This window comes from Austrofundulus limnaeus, unplaced genomic scaffold, assembly GCF_001266775.1.
Source record: "Austrofundulus limnaeus strain Quisiro unplaced genomic scaffold, Austrofundulus_limnaeus-1.0 Scaffold683, whole genome shotgun sequence".
Taxonomy (NCBI): Eukaryota; Metazoa; Chordata; class Actinopteri; order Cyprinodontiformes; family Rivulidae; genus Austrofundulus; species Austrofundulus limnaeus.
In genome coordinates this window covers 6,913-9,047 of record NW_013953085.1, presented here as the reverse complement: position 1 = coordinate 9,047, position 2,135 = coordinate 6,913, and the positions used below count along the sequence as shown (strand labels likewise).

The 2,135-nt window shown below is 41.0% G+C and overlaps 1 protein-coding gene across 4 annotated transcripts in view; it reads left to right on the top strand.

Annotated features, from left to right (window-relative positions):
• Window positions 1-2,078, top strand: part of LOC106531857 (forkhead box protein K2) — a 20,323-nt gene extending 18,245 nt beyond the window's left edge. For 3 of the 4 annotated variants that reach the window (XM_014027790.1, XM_014027792.1, XM_014027793.1), the window contains one exon: window positions 435-2,078. In XM_014027790.1, coding sequence (XP_013883244.1) covers window positions 435-625 — 191 coding nt within the window. In that variant the 3' untranslated portion in view covers window positions 626-2,078. The remainder of the gene's footprint in view (window positions 1-434) is intronic. The other variant, XM_014027791.1, reaches the window with a different exon arrangement.
• The last annotated feature ends 57 nt before the right edge of the window (window positions 2,079-2,135 follow it).

Here is a 2,135-nt window from a genome sequence, read left to right as displayed (position 1 = left end):
GTCTCAGAGTCCCCCAGGACGAGCTGGAAGGTGTCGCTGGGGAGAGCGGGGTCTTTCTCCTATCTTAGAATATGAAAACATTGGTGAATGTCACAAATTCTCCTAAATCACTCGTACGCACAACTTAAGAACAAATCTGTGTACCAACGGTTCTTACATGAGGTCCAATATTTTTATACTACATTTATCCATTTTAAATACACTAACCTCACTCCTTTATAACAACTAAGGCAAAAATGTAATTCATGAAATCTTGTCAGGACCCCACCTTGATGTTTCGGGACCCCACTTTGGGTCCCGACCCCAACTTTGGGAAACACTGGTTTAAACCATAAACATTCAGAACTGAATCGTTAATTCTGCTGGTGCTGTTTGCTAAATGAAAAGACAGGATGAACTCTGTTGTTTTATTAATCCTGTCTCATTTTCCTCAGCAGCTAACCCTCTTCAGCTTCTGGCAGCACGTGCCTCAGCCTCGGCCTCCCTCCCAGTGAAGAGGCAGAATGGAGAACTGCCGGACCAGCCGGAGCTGAAGAGAGTGAAGACAGGGTTGAAGGACGGAGACATGTGTGCCTCCAACAACACCACCCTGATGGACAAAACCAACACAGGAGACGACAAGTAGCAGACAAGTCATCGTCCCAAACAATCCCATCATCCCTGCTCATGATCTCCTACAWGGTGCCAAAAGTCCTGCTGAATGTGCAGGCCCCCCCCCACTGACGGTGAGCCCCTCCACTCTGAACACTTAACCCTCTGAGGAGCCAGGGTTAAGACACGAGCTGTGTTTCCATCCAATTTCAATTCTGAGTCAACCTTGAAAGTAGGAAAAGGAAAAAAAGTGAATCAGAACCAACTGGCATGAAGTGAGTCAACCAGGCCACACAAAGTGTAATTACATCACACACATGGCTGTGGTAAACAGGAAGTAAAGTCACAAACTCAGGTCAAAGGAGAGAAGTTGTCAGGAACGTGTTGCTACTGTCAGAAAGTTGTAATTATTCTGTCATAACTGGTTCTGGTGATGTCACTGCTGTCTGCAGACGTAGAGAAAGAGATTAGTTTGTCCACGTTACAAGAAAAACTGAGAAGACAGCGGTACTGTTCAGACTGTGAGACCAACCATATTCACCACGTCAAACCTGTTTCCATCTCCCCTTTGGAGCATTAACTCTTTTTCTTTTGACAAATCCAAAAACCACCTGAAGCGAGCGTAGAAACTTTTCATGAAATGGAAGAAATTATTTTTGAATGGTGCCGTTTTCTTTCACCTTTTCTAACGCAACACTTCAGAATAACAACAAATGATGGAAATACAGCCAGAGAAGCACAGAAAGGGAGGGAGGAGGAAAAAAAACACCTTTTTGTGTGAGTACACAAGAGTTTGAACTCCCCTCCACACACACACACACACACACACACACACACACACACACACACAGAGGAAAGTTGTGGTAGTGTTACAGTGTAATACGTTGTGTATCAGCAGCTGTTTGGACATGTGGACTTTCCCGCCTTTGGCAGCTAGCCCTTCTGTCCCACAAGACCCGTTTGTGAGTGAAGAGAGGTTCTGTTGTTCCTTTACAATAAAAACTACAATAATAACTACAATAATAACTACATGTTCTCAAACAAACAATAAAACACGTCAACATTTATCAGATCCTGTTTGTGAACTCTGCTGTGATTTAATGAAACACTACAAACTGATTCCTGCTCACTGATGCAAAACAAATGTTTATCTTTGTCCATTAGCAAATGTTTTTGATATTTCATAAATATCCTATAAATTGAAAAGTATATTGCAGTAAGTATTTGACCTTATGTGTCCTGCATGTTGTGGATGTAGAAAAAACTGATTTTCAGAAGATAAAAGTGAAGAAAACCGGAACTGAATCTGTGTTGTTTGATTCTGACCAGTTATGTTTTTTTATTTTTTTATTTTGTTTAATTAACATCAGCTGTTACTTTGACAGTCTCTTGGCTTAATTTTCTTATTTTTAAGAGAAAATAATCTATCAAGAAATGTATCAGATTGTCATTTGTCTTATACAAGAAAAATAAAAGGTCACTTTTTATTTTCTGCTACCGTGGAAAAATGCTTTTTATACTGTGTGTGTGTGTGTGTGTGTGTG